Source organism: Ochotona curzoniae, unplaced genomic scaffold (assembly GCF_017591425.1).
Source record: "Ochotona curzoniae isolate NIBS_2020 unplaced genomic scaffold, NIBS_Ocur_1.0 contig_2599, whole genome shotgun sequence".
NCBI classification, from domain to species: Eukaryota; Metazoa; Chordata; class Mammalia; order Lagomorpha; family Ochotonidae; genus Ochotona; species Ochotona curzoniae.
Window position 1 is genome coordinate 946056 of NW_024465520.1, and position 16153 is coordinate 962208.

At 38.8% G+C, this 16153-nt stretch overlaps 1 protein-coding gene across 1 annotated transcript in view; it reads left to right on the forward strand.

Annotated features, from left to right (window-relative positions):
* PLS1 (plastin 1) overlaps nt 1-16153 on the forward strand; it is a 45047-nt gene that overhangs the window by 22392 nt on the left and 6502 nt on the right. Inside the window, exons 10-13 of the mRNA XM_040974905.1 lie at nt 3480-3558; nt 6629-6743; nt 13628-13761; nt 14202-14325. Coding sequence (XP_040830839.1) covers nt 3480-3558; nt 6629-6743; nt 13628-13761; nt 14202-14325 — 452 coding nt within the window. The remainder of the gene's footprint in view (nt 1-3479; nt 3559-6628; nt 6744-13627; nt 13762-14201; nt 14326-16153) is intronic.

Sequence of the window (16153 nt, forward strand, 5' to 3'; positions counted from 1 at the left end):
CAGAATGAGAAATGAGTGTCATGATGTTTTTCCCTTTCACTGCCACACCAGAGTTCGAAGGGCCTTGGCATTTCATAATTTGTTTTCTAATTCCTGAAAGAAAGGTCAGCCTTAACAAATGTATTGAGGAAGAATGGTTAATTCAGTTCAGTCTTCCTGAGGTACAGCAAAATAAATACTAGAATCTGTGCCTAAATGTATATAAGGAAGGAAAAACAGACCGAAATAGGGACTTTTTTTTTTTAACAAGACAAATTTAGAGTGAGAGATAGATTTCTTAAAAATTAAATTAAAAGGTCACTGTTAAGTTTCTGACGGTCTAGAAAGTTTGAAAATCCTTTTATGTCTTACTATAGAAGGCATTGTTTAGAGTGGCATATTAAAAACGATCTGCTTTTTATAGTCACTGAATCCTTGCTAGATCTCTTTTCCAGCTTACTCGCTCTTCTATTTGTCATGTTTGAATTATTTTGCTAGTATTCAGCATGCTCTTGGAATTTTTCAGTGTGACTAGGATTGCTAAATATTTCCATTAGTATTTACTATATTTTATTAAGAAGATCCTATGGGAAATATTTATCAATCATTTTTTACAACATATGTATGTCCTGATATATCTGACAAAAATGTATTTGACTTTGGCTGTCAGAATATTTTCCCGCATAAATGTGCACTTCTGTGAATTTTGATGAAATTTGAAGCTTGGCTCTATCACATCCCAAATCCATGGATTAGCATGCCCTCTCTGGCAGAGATTTTTCTCTCTAGAGAATTTTTTTTAAAAAAAGTTCAGTTCTGTAATAAGCCTTTATATCCAGTTGAGCCAAATAATGAGCTTCATTTAGAAAAGCCTTTTCAGAATTAATTTTTGATGAAAGGAAACACACAGGCCACAGAATGAAAAAGACTGTTCAAATCATAGTTCTACCATTTACTATGTGAGTAAACTATGAGTGTTGGTTTACTCACTTGTATAGCAGGGCTAATGAAACATTTTGGAGAGTGCTCAGCAAGTTCAATGTGGTCCTGAACAAAAGTGTTTAAACGTGCAGTATGTGCTTGTTCCTGGTCAGGCCAGGAGGAAAGCTTACTATCACACAGCACGTTTGATGAATGTTGAGTACATCGGAGTTCCTTCTCTTTCCTCTTAGGTACCTGCGTTTAATATAATTGTTATTTTTCTTAAAGCTTTTGTCAGTCACAGATGTCAATTTGCCCCTGCAAAGGAATGTTGTGTAGTTCTGTCTTACATACCGGAGATTAAGTTGTTATGTCTATAATGGGTATCATTTTCTGCCATCCATATAGCATTTTCCAATCTGGAATACATATGTTTTTGTAATGCTTTCTCATAGCTCTTGCACAAATGCATAGTGCTTCTAGCTTTGAGCATTTATTTACCAAGATAACTTGAAATAGTGTCTGATAAATAAATGCTCACATAAAATAAATTTGCCTTTCCAGGTATTAAAGATTAAAATGATAACTGCATAATTAATAGGGAACAACAGGAGGAAATATGAACCTCTGCTGTTTATCAGAATGCAATATTAGTAGTGCCCTTATAAATAGTCACTGTAGCATCAGAAATTAGAGATCTTAGTTATATATTAAACCATTGTGACACTGTCAATCTTTGCAATCTTAAGGCATAGTTTAGATTTTCATAGCAGGAAATAACATAAAGAATTCTTTAATTACTACACCAAAAACACATATGTAGTAGTAGTAATACAGAAGTAGTAATGCATACGTCATGTTAGGAATGGTTCAGTGAATTCATATGTGCCTTGTAATAATTTCAGTAATCAAGGTAGGCAGGGATTCTAGGGATATTAGATCAAGTTAATGCTTTTTTACAAAGGTTATTCTGTGTACTAGTTATTATAGAGTGGTTGCAGCAAATACAGCAGATGGATTTGTTCCCTTTTATGAACGACCAGAGGAAAATCTAAGAAATGCATGGCTATATAATTTTTGCAGAAACAATCAAAGCAGACTCAGAGAAATCTGTTAGATGATGACTTCAAAACCTCCAGGAAACTCTGTTGGAAAGTTTTTCCTGAATCATTGGTGCAAGGATCAGAATCCTTTAGCACTGCAAGGTTTTGCATCTTATTCTGGGGATGCCAGCTTACAGCATCTGTGGCACTGGAGCGGAATAAGTATAGGAATGGACCCTGGAGCTCAAACTGATACATTGATAGGCCAGATTGTTCTGGGAGTCTCAAGTCTCCAGTGGCCAGTATTTACCTGTGGCTTAGAAGTGACTAGAAGGGTAAATCTTCCTCTGGGGGGAGACTGGTGACAGCAGAGAGACTTGGCATTCTGTTGTACCCTCACTTTGCTGAAGAACAAATGACGCTGTTATTGGCTGTCCCTCGGTGCTGCTGGCATTTGGGCAGGATAAGAAGGCAGGCATTGTGGTGCAGTTGGGCAGCGGGGGTTGGGGGGCAGGCCTTCCTGCTTGTGGTTACCAAGAGCCATGTTTTCTTTATACGTCGTGTAAACCCTGCTCTGAAGGAGCCACTCAGGGAAGCAGGGGGTGACAAAGTCACTTGTGCTGAAGACACGTGTCTTTCTCTCAGCACTCTGTGTAGAGTCAGTGTTCCAAACATATTTTCTTTTTCTTCCTTCTTTTTTTTTTAAGATTTATTTTATTTATTTCAAAGGCAGAGTCAGAGACACAGAGAGATTTCCTATCAGCTGATTCATTCTCCTAATGCCTGCAGTGGACAGAGCTAGGTTGGGCTGCAGTCAAGAGCTTTTTCTGGATCTTCCCTGTGACTGCAGGGGACCTAGCAATCGGGCCATTCTCTGCTGCTCTCCCAGCCACATTAACAGGGAGCTGGATAAGGATTTGAACCTGTTCCTATACAGGATGCAAGCACTGCAAGCAGCAGCTTAATTTACTGTGCCACAGCCCTGCAGCCCCACTCATGTATTTTCAACAGTGGCCATCTAAAATGACTCAGAAAGTCTGTGAAATAGTTACATCTTCCACTGCTTTTAGATGGCATGCATTCCAAAGTGTAGTTACGTGTGTCCAGAAGCTTTCCTACAAAAAGCCATCATCTGTACAAATTTAGTAATCCTGCATGGACAAATTAGAGTTTTCCATGATCTGTTTAACATGCACCTGATATCCTGACTACTGAAAAATTTTTGTTTTATTAATGTTAAATCAGTGCTTGTTCCATCCGATCATAGCTTGTAACTGTATCAGTTGTTCAGTTACATTTCTGAACTGTGAAAACCATGGCTCAAAAGTTCATAGGCATCAAGTAAAGGAATCTAGATGGAGGGATTTAAAGCAAGGCTAAGAGAATGAGACAAAGGGGACATTGGCAAGGAAGAGCTTCTTTTTTTTTCCTGTCCAAAGAAAATGTAGTATCCAAGGAACAATAGCTGCGTGATTTAAAGTGGTTCCTGACTCCTTTTGTTCTGAATCATCAGCGTGCATTTGTATCCTACTCCAGGAGAGAGCAAGGAAGAGAGGACCTTTCGGAACTGGATGAATTCCTTGGGGGTGAACCCCTACATTAATCATTTGTATAGGTAAGAGTTCTGTCGTATTCCAGCTTTACTGTCAGAGCCCAGTTGTTCAAGTTGCAAACTGTATGCGTGTTGACATGAAAACATTTTCTCAAATCACAAGAATTTTAGCTAACCTGTGATGCAGCTTCTGAGTGCTAGAACTTGGAGATGTGGTAGATTTTAAAGAAGAATATTATTTTAAAAGATAAGAGCATGGAAACGCTTAATTTTAAAAAGAAATCATCTGAAAGAGAGAAACAGAGATGGAAACAGATATAGACAGTGAAAACTAATCTTTACATAAGTATCTGCAATGGCTGTGACTAGATCTGGCTTAAAACAAAAGCCGTGATGCAATTCAGATCTCCAACATGGGGTCAGAGGCCAAGCAATTGCAACTGTGACCTGCTGCAATATATTTATTTAAAGATTTACCTGTCTGTTTGAAACACAGAATTACCGAGAGAGAGATAGGGAGAGAGAAAGAAAGAGATCTTCCACTCACTGGTTCATACTCCAAATGGCAACAAAAGCCAGGGCTGAGTTGATCTGAAGCTGTGAGCTAGGGGCTTCTTCCCAGGGAAGCTGTGAGCCAGGGGCTACATCCTGGTCTCCAACCAGGATACAGAGACAGAGCATATGAGCCATTCTCCACTGCCTTCCTAAGCACATTAGCAGGGAGCTAGACTGGAAGTAGAGCAGCCAAGAATCAAACAGGTAACCATTTAGAATGCCAGCATCTCATGCAGTGACTTACCCAGGCTTAATGCCAATCCCAACGGATTTTTAAAAAAGACTTATTTATTTATTTTTTATTGGAAAGGCAGAAGTACAGAGAGACAAGATACACAGAGAAAGATCTTCCGTTCATTGGTTCATTCCCCAAGTGGCCACAATGGCCAGAGTTGAGGTGAGCTGAGCTGAAGCCAGGAGCTTCTTTTGTTTCTCCCACTCAGGTGCAGGATCCCAAGGCTTTGGGCCATCCTCCACTGCTTTCCTAGGCCATATGTAGGGAGCTGGAAGGGAAGTGGGACAGCCAGGACATGAACCAGTGCCCATATGGAATCCTGGCAGATGCAAGACAAAGATTTAGACACTAGGCCATTGCACCAGGTGAAGACCCAAAAGATTTTAAGAACTACTAGTTCTAGGGCTTTTCTGTGACTGCTTCTCCTGTCTAAACCCTGGTTTTCCTATTTGCAGGACACAAATAGTAATACCACACTACATAGGAATAAGCATAAATTTTCGTAGCATGAAAAAGAAATAGTCATGAAAACGATGAGATTCTAGAGCAACTATTTTATGCAAAGCACTGCATGTGCTTACATATAACTTGATCAGGTCTTCATTACTTTTCATGATAGATTTCGCCCCTCCATCAGTCAACACAGGGCCCTGTCCCCTTCACTGCCAGTGTCAACGCTTTATGACTTTAATATAAACTTTAGCAAAACATAACTCAATGGATAAGCTATTGAATAAAAAATAAAAAAGGCCACATAATATTTTTCAGAACAAACAATTTAGAAAAGCAATTGCTATTACTTTATGTCCTGATCATATAGAACTGAAAAGACTTACTTTAAACTTCTTAGGAGAATGTAATTTTCTCAACCCAAAGTAGACTAGTATTCTTACTTTGAGAACTCCCACTTGTTCATAAATTCCTTCCTCTTAACCTTTATTATTGAACATAAACAACCACCTACTGAATAGCTGTGACTTTCCCGTAATTATTTCTGAAGTTTTTTCCTTTAATGATACATTAAGGTGGCTGGTATTGTGGTGGAACAGGGAAACCATTTGGGTGTTGGTTCATGTCCCTGCTGCTCCACTTTCCATCCAGCTCCCTGCTTGTGTATGATAAAGCAAATCAAATAGCCCTAATCCCTGGGCCCCTGCCCCTGCAGGGGAGACCCACTTGAAGCTCCTGTTTCCTGGCTTCAGCCTGACTCAGCCCTAGCTCTTACAATCATTTGAGGAGTGAAGGCAGTGGATGGCAGACCTCTCTGTCTCTTTCTCTCTCTCTCTCTTTGTGTCTCCCTCTCTCTATCTTTGACTTTCAAATAAATGAATCTTAATGATATCTTAAGTAATATACAAATCTATTCATTTTCACTGTATAAGTTTCAGAAGACATGTAAATAACACAACCAAATGAGCATTAGAGTTCTCCTTTTATGCCTCTCAAGCTAGATTTTTTCCTGTGTCGAGGTATTTGCTATGAGCTAGGGAATACATATAAGTATATGAACACATTAGACCCTAATGTTTTTAAAAGATTGGTTTATTTGAGATATTTAGAGAGAGAGCTTGAGAGAAAAACATAGAGAAGGAGCTCTGCCATCATCTAGTTCACTCCCCAAGTGGCCACAACAGCCAGTGATGGGCCAGATTGAAATCAGGAGCCAGGAACTTCTTCCAGGTCTCTTCCAGGGGTACAGAGGCCCAAGCATTTGGCTTTCTTCTTCTGCTTTCCCAGCCTCATTAGCAGGGACTTGTATCCAAAGTGGAGCATCCTAGATGCGAATCAGCACCCACATTAGATGCTGGCACTGTAGGCAGTAACTTAACTTGCTGTGCCACAATGCCGGAGAAAGACTAATATTTTCAAAAGTAGATTAGACCAAAGTATATGAAGTATTCAGCTACTTGCTTATTACAACTTGAGGTAACTTGTAAAACTTTTCATATCAGTGTGTATAGATCTACCTTATGTCTAATGGTAGCTCAGGAGTTCATAGCATGGAGAGTTTACTCAGCAGCATCTTTCTGCCAAAGATTTAAGTTGTTTCCAGATTTATAAATGCAGCTTGTAAATCTCTTTTATATGTACATGAGGGGGGGGGCTTCAAAAAGTTCATGGAAAATTCACATGTCCTAATTCTGTTTTCCACAAACTTTTTGAAGCCCTCCTTTTATCTTTGTATATATTTACGAGGAACTTTGAATGGAAGTTCTGTATCAAAGGATGTGTCCTGTCATTTTTAAGCAATTGGAAGACCGTGCCATCTCTGCTGTAACCTGGGGCAGCACCACCAGCAAAAACATTTACTCCTGCTCCCTCTGCTTCTCTCTCCTGTCTTAGTGACCTGGCGGATGCTCTAGTGATCTTCCAGTTGTATGAAATGATCCGAGTGCCAGTCAACTGGAGCCAAGTGAACAGGCCTCCTTATCCTGCTCTTGGAGGGAACATGAAGAAGGTGAATGACACCATGGCTATGGATGCTACTGTAACAGTAATGTTACTTTGGTCCTGAGAGTTTCCAGGAACTAGGTGACAGTCTAGTCTGTCTCCGTTTGACCCCAATTGTTTTGTTATTTTGCCTCAGTAAAATTTAGGAGGATAAAGAAATCCTCCAGTCAGACACTTGCTGTACCTGTTCCTTGAAGTGGTAGAACTTGATACACTGTTAGTACACTCTTTAGAATCACCGTAACTTGTCAGATCGTTACTGGGTATTCTTTTTGTGTGTCTGTTCAGCAGATGTTTATTAATTACCATGGTACACTGAGGAATCCCCGTACTTATAAAACTGTATCACGAATAATAATGAAAGTAATAAATACAAATCATGGAGTTAGTCCTAAGAAATTGCTAAGGATGTCAAGCAGATGTATTTGCAAGCAACAATAGAGTTCATCACGAGAACAGTGAATATTAGGAGTTTTAAGGAAGACAAGAACCCGGGCTGCACATGGCATGAACGTGCTTTGTTGAGGAGGTTGTATTTGAACCAGATCTTTAGAAGTGGATAAAATTTTGTCACAAAAAAAAAAAGTGGAAGAGAGGCTGAAGATAAAGAAAAGGGAGAGTTCTAGGAAAATATGAAATAGGGTTTAAAGGGTTTTTATAGTTAGGCAGTGAGTCTGAGCACAGTATTTGGACAGGGGCCAAAGGACCTGGTGTTTTGCAAGCTACAGGAAGCCATGGAATGTTTTGGAGGAGGGAAGTGATAGGATGACATTGGTGGGAGAATATCGGCTTGATGAATGTAAGCAGAAATGCTTGTTTCCTTAGTACTGCTCATCCTCCACCAAGCTTACTCTGCTGAACGACGCATAGATTTAGGCTTTGCACTTTTATTTTATCTTGTTCTAGGATGATTTACTTTCCAAAGTAAAAGAAACTCTGGCATTGCATCCAATTTTGGGATAAGTGTGTGTGGCTTTTAAAATTTATTTTTTTTTTTATTTGAAAGGAAGGTTTATATAGAGATGGAGAGACAGAGATAAACATCTTCCATCTGCCAGTTCACTCCCCAAATGGCTGCAATGGCCAAAATTCAACCAATCTGAAACCAGGAGCCAGGAGCTCCTTCTCCCATGTGTGTGCAGGGGCCCAAATCTCTATGCTATCCTCTATTGCTTTCGCAGTCCAGCTCCCTAACAGGGACTTGAACCAGCGTACATATGGGATGCCAGTGCTTCAGGCAGAGGATTGGTCTATTCAGCTGCCACTCAGGCCCCAAAATAAGTGTTTTTATAAACTTCCTACAATATGTTTGGTAGTGCATATCAGTAGCCTTAAAAAAATAATTTGATGAAATTATCTCACTTTTTAATATCTGTCTTGATGAAAAATCAGGAAGCTATCTGTGAAAATACTTCTCCTAGCAGTTTATAGAGCAAAGAAGAAAACTTAGGTTTTTTTCCTTTTTTCTCCCTCCCCCACCAAGGAAATGGCAGTCATTCTGCTTCTGACTTGTAGTTCTGTGAATGCAGCCTTCTAGCTTTGCTGAAGGCAGAGCTTGTGTCTTCCGGGTTGTGTTGCTGATATTCACAAGGTCTGAGCTCTAGAGACAGACGCTGAGGAGCGGTGTCTCGAGTCCCTTCAGGACAGCTGCCTTCGCCTCCCATCGGCAATCACGTAGTGCAGGTGCAGGATAGAGATTCTGCCCCCTCTCAAGTACATCTCATTTGTATCATTCAGTCTTTCATTTCAACAGCTACACGGTCTGTGTGAGGTGCCAGGAATATGTCAGTGAACAAAATAGACAGAACTCTTCCATCACCAGGCTTGTACTTAGTGGAGGGAGAAAGACAACAAGAAATGATTGACATATAATGTAGAATTAAACTGCATATAGATCATCAAACACTTTAAAAATGTATATTTAAAGTGGACAAATTTCATTTCCCATCCTACCTCCCTCCTGCCCATATCCCATCTACCCTTCTGCTTCCAAGTTTTTATTATTTTTTTATTCAGTATCTTTTTCAGTAAAGTGTTAGTTATGTATGATACACCCATAAGATGAAGTTAGATTGTGCCATTAGAAAGAGCGTTTTAGTAACAGTGATATGGAAGTGAGTAGGTTACAACATTGCATGTATATGTGATATGGATGTAATTTGTTTAAAACACACATGTAAATATGCTTTCAAAATGAACTGCAAGTCTTCCTCAATAATTCTAAAATGAACATTTATCTACAGACTTTTTAACTTTAAAAACCTTAAGATTTTAGGGGCCCATTCCATCATGCTAGGCCTCCACCTGTACTGCTGACATCCAATGTGGTCACTACTTTGAGTCCTGGCAGCTCCACTTCTGATCAAGCTCTCTGCTTGTGGCCTAGGAAAGCAGCAGGGGAGGGTTCAAGTCCTTGGCCTCCTGAACCCACATGGGGGACCCAGAAGAAGCTCCTGGCTCCTGACTTTCCATTGACTCATCTCTGGACATTGCAACCACCTGGGGAGTCAATCAATGGATGGTGTCCTACCTTCTTTCCTTCCTTCCTCCTTTGCTTCCTTATTCTCTTCCTCCCTCCCTTCTTTTCTTCTTTCTCTTTCATTAATTCTTTCTCTTTCGTTAATTCTTTCTCCTGTAGCTATTTTAGATAGAAATAAATCTTTAAAAAAATTTAAAAGGATATATATCATATTAAAAATAGTTAAAAGGGGGGCCAGTGTTGTGAAATAGTGAGCTGTGCTACCACCTGTGATGCCAGCATCCATATTGGAATGCCAGTTTGAGTGCCAGCTATCCCGTTTCCAATCCAGCTCCCTACTGATGCAGCTGGGAAAGCAGAATAAGATGGCCCACATCCTTGAGCCCCTGTACCTGAGAGACCTGGATGGAGCTCTGGGCTCCTGGCTTCAGCTTTTGCATCTCCAACCACCTAGAGAACGAAACAGTGGAAAGAACCTCTCTCTCATACTCTCTCTCTCTTCTCCTCCTCCGTATATCTGCATTTCATATAAATAGTTTAAAGTAATAAATAAAAGTAATATAATTATAAGAAATATACATACATATTTTCAGCATTTTCAGTGATTGGGTTGTCCACACTTGTTGTTTCATTTGATTTACCTGTACATATGCTTTTCATAGGAATAGAATTCAGCATACTTGGTTCCCTGATTCCATCTAGACCTTTTTTCTTCAAAGTTTCAGATGCAGTAGGTAACAGAAAAACAGCAATCATGCCATTCCCTCCACCTGGAATTTAAAATAGTGATTACAAAACAGAGATTACAAATGAGTCATATACAGAATGTTTCAGCCAATACTAGTTGTTTATAGAATGAAACATAATGCCTGAAATAAATTCAGGTTGTTTAAAAAATGAAGTAGATTTATTCTTAACACAGTATCATGAGGAATTATTTTACAGACTTTGGATAGTCACCAACAGGCATCACTTTGCTTCATTTGTAAAATTCATAAAACTGTACCACTAAATATCCAGCTTCATTAGTGTTTTAGTATTTCTTCTCGCACTCCGATGTCCTATTATGGAACTCTTCTCATGGTCTAAACGACCTTCACTGTTTTCCGAAGGATGTGAAGTGCTTGGTAATCATTTCTTCAGCTCACTCTCAGAGTGCACTCTGCCATGGTTTTCTTATATTGTTTGCGTTCATTCCTGCCTTTTTAAGGTTCTTCATCTTTAAGCCTGACAGCTCTAGGTATTTCCTAGTCTCCGTTCCTGGCTCTTTGTGTCCCTATTGATATCCTTATGGGACAGATCCATCCATTTCTAGCGCTTAAGAACTATTAAAAATATGGCTTACCTTCAGGAACCCCATTTCTTCTATTTCTTTCTCTGGTTTTCTACCTCTCCAGATCTTAGATGTGATATGCCAATTTTGGAACCAATTTTGGGGAAAAAATCCTTTCTTTAATGCCAATAACCTGTTCCCAGGTTAACTCTCTTTTTGGTCATCTTAGAGTCTTATTTTCTATACCAGCAGCTTTTTATTCCATTCTCTATTTTATCTCCCTTAGGAATTTAGGCTATGCTACCAAACAGCTGGTCTTTCCTTAAAACACTTTTTTTTTGGGGGGGGGGGCAAAAATTATTATGAAGGTCTGCTAGAAAATGTTTTCACTGAAGGTGGGTATCTGGAAGACATGCTGGCTTTTCCTTTGTTTACAGTGTTTCATAGTCAATGTGCTGGTGCAATTTTTCGTAAATAGGAGTACGTGCCATTTTTGAACTTGCTATACATGTATAAAGCATGTAATTACAGTAACTAGGCATATTTTGACTACTAGGAAAAAGAACGTGCTGTGCGATATTTATGCTTTTGCAATTTTTAAACATTTGTTTCAAAAATAATTTTTAAAAGATTTATTTATTTTTATTTGAAAGAGAAGGAGAAACAGAGACAGAGAGAGGAAGATATTGCATCCATTGCTTATCTTCCAAATGGCTGCAAGAGTGGGCCTGAACTGATCTGAAACCAAGAGCTTCCACGTGGGTGCAGGGGTCCAAGGCCTTGGGCTATTCTCTGCTGATTTCCCAGACCACAGGCAGGGAGCTGGACCAGAAGTGGAGCAGCTAGGCCCGATGTGGTAGCCTAGCAGCTAATGTCATCACCTTGCACGTGCTGGGATCCCACATGGACACTGGTTCTATTCCCAGCGGTCCTATTTCTCATCCTGATCCCTGCTTGTAGCCTGGGAGGGCAGTTGAGGTTGGCCCAAAGCCTTGGGACCCTGTATCCACATGGGAAACCCAGAGGAGGCTCCTGGCTCCTAGCTTTGGATTGGCACAGTTCCTGTCATTGCAGCCACTTGGGGAGTGAATCAATGGATGGAAGATCTTCCTCTCTGTATATCTGATTTTCCAATGAAAACAAATAAATCATAAAAAAAAGAAGAAGTGGAGCAGCAAGGACATGAACATGGCTGGAGGAATAGCCTGTTGAGCCACCACACCAGTTTCTTATATTCTTGCATTTAAAAAAGAAGAACAAGAATTAATATCAAGTACTTATTAATGTGAACCATGCAAATCTTACATCAGGTTCAAGGCATTCTTGCATTTTTGTTTGCAATAAGCAAAACTTCGGGGATTTAGATTCTCTTTTTAAAAGAATAATATCCATTTGTTTAAATAATTGGATATTTTTGTTTGTTTTGATTGGTTATATGTTTGAAAGAAGTGTACAAAGAGAAAGAGATCTTCCTTCTGCTGGTTCTCCTCTCAGATGGCCACTGCAGCCAGGGGTGGGCCAACCCAAGGCCAGGAGCCAGGAGCTTCGTTCTGGTCTCCCAAGTGGGTGGCAGGTGTCCAGGTACCTGGGACACATGTGGCTGCTATCCTCAGGTCTTTGGCGGGGAGCTGGATCAGAGGTGGAGCAGCCAGGATAGATTGGTGCCTATATGGGAGGCCAGTGCCTCAGGTAGCAGCTTTACATGCTATGTCACAATGCAGCTTCTAGAAATCTCTTATTTTTGGGGAAAAAAAGAAAAGTATTATGTATTCAGGTTGAATTGTTCAATAATGGGGCCTAAACTGACTTGGGAAACAAAACTAATGAAACCAGTGACACTGTTTTTCTTAAATGTAGGTTTCCATTATTCCAAATAAATATTTAGTAAGTCCTTTTCTAGTACTGGTGATACTATTAAAATTTCACTGTAGCAGAAAGACTAAGATGTGTAGTATGTGTGAATATATATAAAAGGGAAGTGCAGACCCAAAAAAACTCACTAGTGGAAGAGCTTTACTGCACCTTTATTGCTGGAAAGGGGATCCATGGCCAAATGATGTGCTTATTTATGCATTGGAAGTAAGGCACTGTGCTGGTTCCTGGGCTAAGAGTAAGGACAGTATTGTGTAGATTTGTAGGCATGAAAGTTTTTGTCCTTTATAAGGAATGCTAACACTAGGCTTGTCAAAAGAAAACACATAAAAGGCTAAAACAAAGCAGAAAATGGTGTGTAAGCAGTGCAAAACAAACATTAGTAGGAGTTCAAATGAGAGCTAGATTATTATCAGCTCATATGGTTGAAATCAATCCTTTGTTGAAGAAAATGGGCCAAAAGCTAAATTTCAGAAGATGAATATGATCTGGATAAAGAATATGGGAAATGAAATTAAAATTCATTTTTTACAAATCTATTTTTTATTTGAAAGGCAGAGTTACAGAGAGAAGTAGAGACACACACAGAGAGAAAGAGACAGACAAAGAGAGAATGTTTCATCTGCTGGTTCCCTCCCCAAATGACCTCCACAGCCAGGGCTGAGCTGATCTGAAGCCAGGAGCCTGGGGCTTCTTCTGGGTCTCCCGTGTGGGTGTAGGGGCTCAAGGACATGAGCCATCTGCTGATTTCACAGACCACAAACCGGAAGCTGGATCAGAAGTGGAGCAATCAGGACAGGAACTGGCACCTATGTGGGTTGCTGGTGCCATAAGCAAAGGATCAGCCTACTGTGCCACAGAATCAGAATTAAGATTCTGAATGAAACAATTACTTTTTTCTCTATCCTTTAATTTTAAATCTAGACAAAGCAGTATTACCTCTCTGAATGGCATGCAGAAAAAGTAGGTTATAGTTGTGCTTTTGCTGCTGATAAGCCATGTAATCTGGGGCAGTCTGGACCGTGAGACAAGGAGGGAATCTTCAAACTTGCCACTGATTGTTCCTCTATTTACAGTAATCCCCCCATGCTTTGATATCATCAGCAATAAAATGGACATTCTCATTCCATGTGTTCACTGGGGATTAAAAAGTAAAATGCTGTCATAAAAATTTGGAGTTATTATATGACTGAATTAAGGTTGCACGTTCAGGAGATGCGTGTGTGTCATAGTCTGTTTTTGAAACAAAACTCTTGCTTATTTACAGATTGAAAACTGTAACTACGCAGTGGAGCTCGGGAAGAACAAGGCTAAGTTCTCTTTGGTTGGCATTGCTGGACAAGACCTAAATGAAGGCAATGCAACCCTCACTCTAGCGCTGGTGTGGCAGCTCATGAGACGGTAACGGCTGATGGGTTTATGGCAACACTGTCAGTTTTATTCTGCTAGATATTTCAACTAAACCTGTAGCAACCTCTGAAAGAACACAAAGAAATATACAATAACAAAATGCTATTTTTAAAAGATTGAACAAGGGTTAGGTATGTGTCTTATAAACTATGTTTTATTTTTAAAAATGAGTCTGTCTCTAGCAATAGCATCAATTGTATTCCTACATTTTAAAGACAGTTTGTAAAGAGTTGGTTTCGATTTCTAAAATGCTATGTAGTAGCTTTTATTTCTGATTAGAGAATGTTTGAATGTAATCACATGCAAATACCGGGCTAAAATTAGAAATATGTATTAGTGCAGACTCTAAAAATAGTATTTAAATAGTAATAGAAACGATGCAAAAATTTTTCATTTCTTTCCATCTGAGCTATGCACTTTTTCTGTTGCAGGTACACACTGAATGTGCTGTCAGATCTTGGAGAGGGTGAGAAAGTAAATGATGATGTTATTATTAAATGGGTCAATCAGACTCTTAAAAATGCAAACAAAAGTACTTCTATTTCCAGTTTTAAGGTAATCAAGATTTTTTTAAAGTCTCTTGTAAATTTAGGAAGTAATGTGTTGGTTCATAATTACATTGCTTTTATATCTCAGAAACACAGTTTATTAGCTTAGGCATATTAATTACTTGGCATGTGTAAAATAGAAATATTCAGTTTGATCGTTTTCTTTACTTTTAATTAAGTTGTCCTATTGAGAATAGATGTAGGTTAGTATTATTGGACTATAATGATCTAATCTTAAAAGTGTAAGAATAGAGCCAAAACAATCCAACAGTCAAGAAAGAAAGATTAAAAAAACGATTGTTTCTGTGGGACCCATAATGTTTTGTGCTCCCTAGCAGCAGTCTCAGAATTGTATTGACATCATTTCCAAGGCATAACAGAGCCAGCCAAACCGATTCAAGTGGGAATTGAGAAAACTGGTAGGAAAAAAAATATCTTATCATCTGGCTTCATAATGCACTTAACACGCACTTCTGAGCATTTGTGGATGACTCATAAAGCACTCAAAATATAATCTGTATGTACATACCCACTAATTTTCCATGCATTTCCATTGTGTTTCGCTTTTGCATGCACGCTGGTTGTCAACTGTGAATAAGCATGCCTGCTTGTACACATTCATTCAGTGAGTCTTGTGCCTGTGATTTTATTACATGTGAAAAAGTAGCAATTTATATTTTTTTTAGTGAAATAAAAATGTACAAACAGATGAATCACTAGGCTGTTGTAAGAGACACCTACCCATCTTTTCCCTCTCTTTGCTGACGCTCTGTATGTTTAGCAACAATGGAAGAATGGTCATTGTGTGAAAAATTGACAAAATCAATATTCTCATCTTTACTAACAAGGAAGGCTAAAAAAAATGGCTTTTAAAACAAGACAGGTAGATGTTGGCAAAGGTATTACATGGGTACTAGTTAAAGTGCTTTTTTTCCCCCTTTGTCATCTTGGAAGGAACTAAAACCATGTGTTTTTATTATTGCTTATTGAAGTTTTAGGAAGGTTTTTATTTCATGGTTTCTCCATGTGTTTTAGACGTAAACACAAATTAAATATGCAAAATGAGTATATATTATAAAAATCTGTAATTGGGAGTTACTGTTTAATATTAGCAAAATGAAATGATATGCATTTGCATATTACTTTATAAAAATAGTAGGTAATTATATAATTAAACCAAATACAATGATAAAATATTTGGCAACAAATTTAAAACAAACAAAAGTTAATTAATACTTATTGATACTTATTATTATTGATACTTACTGTACTTATATGATACTTATTATACTTATATACGTATACTATAAAGCAAATGATAAAATTAGAGTAACTAATACAGTTAAGATTTTCATGAATAAGAAGTTCAGTTGATTTATTCCAACTAAGTGGTCAGATAAGAGCGGGTAGAAGATGGTTTCATTTGTAGATCAGATGGAAATGGACTTTGGAATGAAGGAGAACCAGGAATCCTGATATTTGGGCCCTGGATCACTGGAAAGCAGAATAACATTCAAAGAAATGGGGATGTCTTGAGGTGAAACTGATTTCTGGAGAGATGATTAAGTCAGTTTTAAACCTACAGAATTTGGGGTCATTTTCAGCATTTGGTGAAAGGGAATACAGACTTGATCATGAGTTGATTGAAAGAGGAAAAAAAAATGGGATTACTTAAACCCAGTAAGGGAAAGTGCTTACAAAAGACAGTCGGGGGAGTACAGTTCAACGTAGGACAGAAGAGCCTAGGAGCTACTTGAGAAGAACATCTCTAAAGACAGTCCATGGCAATGAGTGCTATAAAACACAACCATGTCTGGAGGCGGTCTCAACAATCA